The sequence below is a fragment of the Malurus melanocephalus genome, unplaced genomic scaffold, assembly GCF_030028575.1.
Source record: "Malurus melanocephalus ecotype Western Australia unplaced genomic scaffold, MMel_1.1 scaffold_890, whole genome shotgun sequence".
Taxonomy (NCBI): Eukaryota; Metazoa; Chordata; class Aves; order Passeriformes; family Maluridae; genus Malurus; species Malurus melanocephalus.
Window position 1 is genome coordinate 25,245 of NW_026624122.1, and position 1,973 is coordinate 27,217.

General features: G+C 59.3%; 1 protein-coding gene across 1 annotated transcript; it reads right to left on the reverse strand.

The window, feature by feature from the left end:
• Nucleotides 1-47: 47 nt before the first annotated feature.
• On the reverse strand, nucleotides 48-847 carry TOMM5 (translocase of outer mitochondrial membrane 5). Its single transcript, XM_057385935.1, has 2 exons — nucleotides 587-847; nucleotides 48-445 (listed from the first exon to the last, which is right to left on the reverse strand). The coding sequence occupies exons 1-2, from the start codon at nucleotides 705-707 to the stop codon at nucleotides 411-413; spliced, it is 156 nt and encodes a 51-aa protein (XP_057241918.1). The 5' UTR covers nucleotides 708-847; the 3' UTR covers nucleotides 48-410.
• Between the last annotated feature and the right edge of the window lie 1,126 nt (nucleotides 848-1,973).

Here is a 1,973-nt window from a genome sequence, read left to right on the forward strand (position 1 = left end):
CTTACCTAACGATCATTAAAAATGAAATCACAGCCAGGGCGCAGTGACACAACTGCTCTCCCGTTTATTTCAAATCAAACCGCTTGTGAGCTGGATTCAGGGGAGACTTGGATGTCGCACACAGACATGTGGGTGAGGTGGGCAGCACACAGCTGCCAGCACGCGATGGATGGACGTGGAATTTGTTCACACAGCACGGGGAATGTTGTGCCACAGTCGCCGATCACAGCACGGGGCGTTGCACGGCCAGGATTCTGCTGCCCATCGTGCCAGCGTGGCTGGACATGCTCAGGCGGGACATTGTGGATCCCTCGGCGCCGGCCGTCCGCCTCTGACCCCGCGTTTGATTAGCGCCCGGGGGAGAGCAGCTGCAGGTCATTCCACGGGTGGGTGCGCCGGGCCCGGACAGGTCATATACTGTCCAGCTTCTTCAGGATGAAAGGAGCTGAGAAACAAAACAACGAGTCAGCATCTCACACAGCCCCGACCCCGCCGGGACGCCGCCCTTGCCGTGCCCCTGCCCGGCCGAGACCGGCACATCCCGGGAAGGGGGGTCCGGGAGATCCCGGGACACGCGGTCACTCACTGATTCGCAGCAGGGCGACGTAGATGAGGAAATTGCGGACGGAGGCGAGGACGTCGCGCCGCATCTTCCGCCTCAGCTCCTCCGGGTCCATCTTGGGCCCCAGCCCCTCGATGCGGAACATCCCGGAGCCGGCCCCGGTTCCCGGTCCCGATCCCGATCCCGATCCCAATCCCAATCCCGGTCCCGATCCGATCCCGACCGGGCCCCGGCGCCGCTGGCGGCCACACGCGGCGGAACCACGTGACCGGACGCACGGGTGCGTGCCGCGCGCGCGCACAGAGCGCGGTGACGCCACMGCCGCGCGCGCAGGGTTTGGGCGGGATTTCGTGAGGGGAGAGGGGACCGCGACAGMGCCGTGTGGGGACAGAGCCCCGTGTCCGGAGTATCCGGAGTGTCCGGAGTGTCCAGAGCCTTCCGCGAGCACTGGCCGGCCACACAGCTGCGGTGTGTCRTAGTTCCCCCGGGAAAGGGCTCTCGTTGGTGTTTGATCGCTGTGCACGGAGATGTAACCCCTGACACTGAGCACCAACGAGCTCTCAGTGCTCTCCAGGCATCGCAAAGACAAATTCCCGCTGGGTGGAAATGCCCTGYKGAGGGTCAGGGCTGCACAGGAACAGCGATCTGGGACCTGGGGGAGTTTAACAAAGCCTGGGAGGAGGATTTCCCCTGATAGAGGGCACGGGCGGTGCAGAATTGATGGGCCACAAGGACATGGGGCACAGCTCCCGAGATAAGGAACAAACTGCTGAAGGAGCTCAGCGCCCCCGCTGGGACAGCCCCGGGTGGGAACGGGGGATTGCAGCGGGGACAGGTCCTGGCACCGACCCAGGGACCCCTGAGCAAACACAGACACAGCACGGCACTAATTAGGGTGAGAGACATGAGGGGATCATTAACAACAGAAGGTGGAACGCTAATTAATGAGAGAACTGTGCAACAAATGAACGCTRATGCCTTTGTTTGCTAAAACGTGTAAAATAATCAAGGGGTTGCATATGAGGTGTGCTGGAGTTGTGGACATGCCAGGCTTACAAGCATATCCAGGTTTACACAACTCTGAAACAAACACTCAGTATCTCTCCAGTGTGTAATTACTCGCTTCTTGTACAGTGGCTAACAAATCTGACTTTTGTGTGTAACTGTGGGATCCTGTTGCAAACAGTTCTCTGGGTGAGCTTCACCCCCGGTCCAGCTCTGACCATTAAAAAAGGACACAATTAATGTCAGCATTTGTCATCTTGATGATTTGGGGTCTGGAGCATCTCTGTGCTGAGCAGAGACTGCGGGAGCTGGGTCTGCTCAGCCTGGAGAAGGGAAGGTGTGAGGGATCCCATCAATCCATACAAACACCTCACAGGGGACAGAGAATGGGGTCAGATTGTGTTTG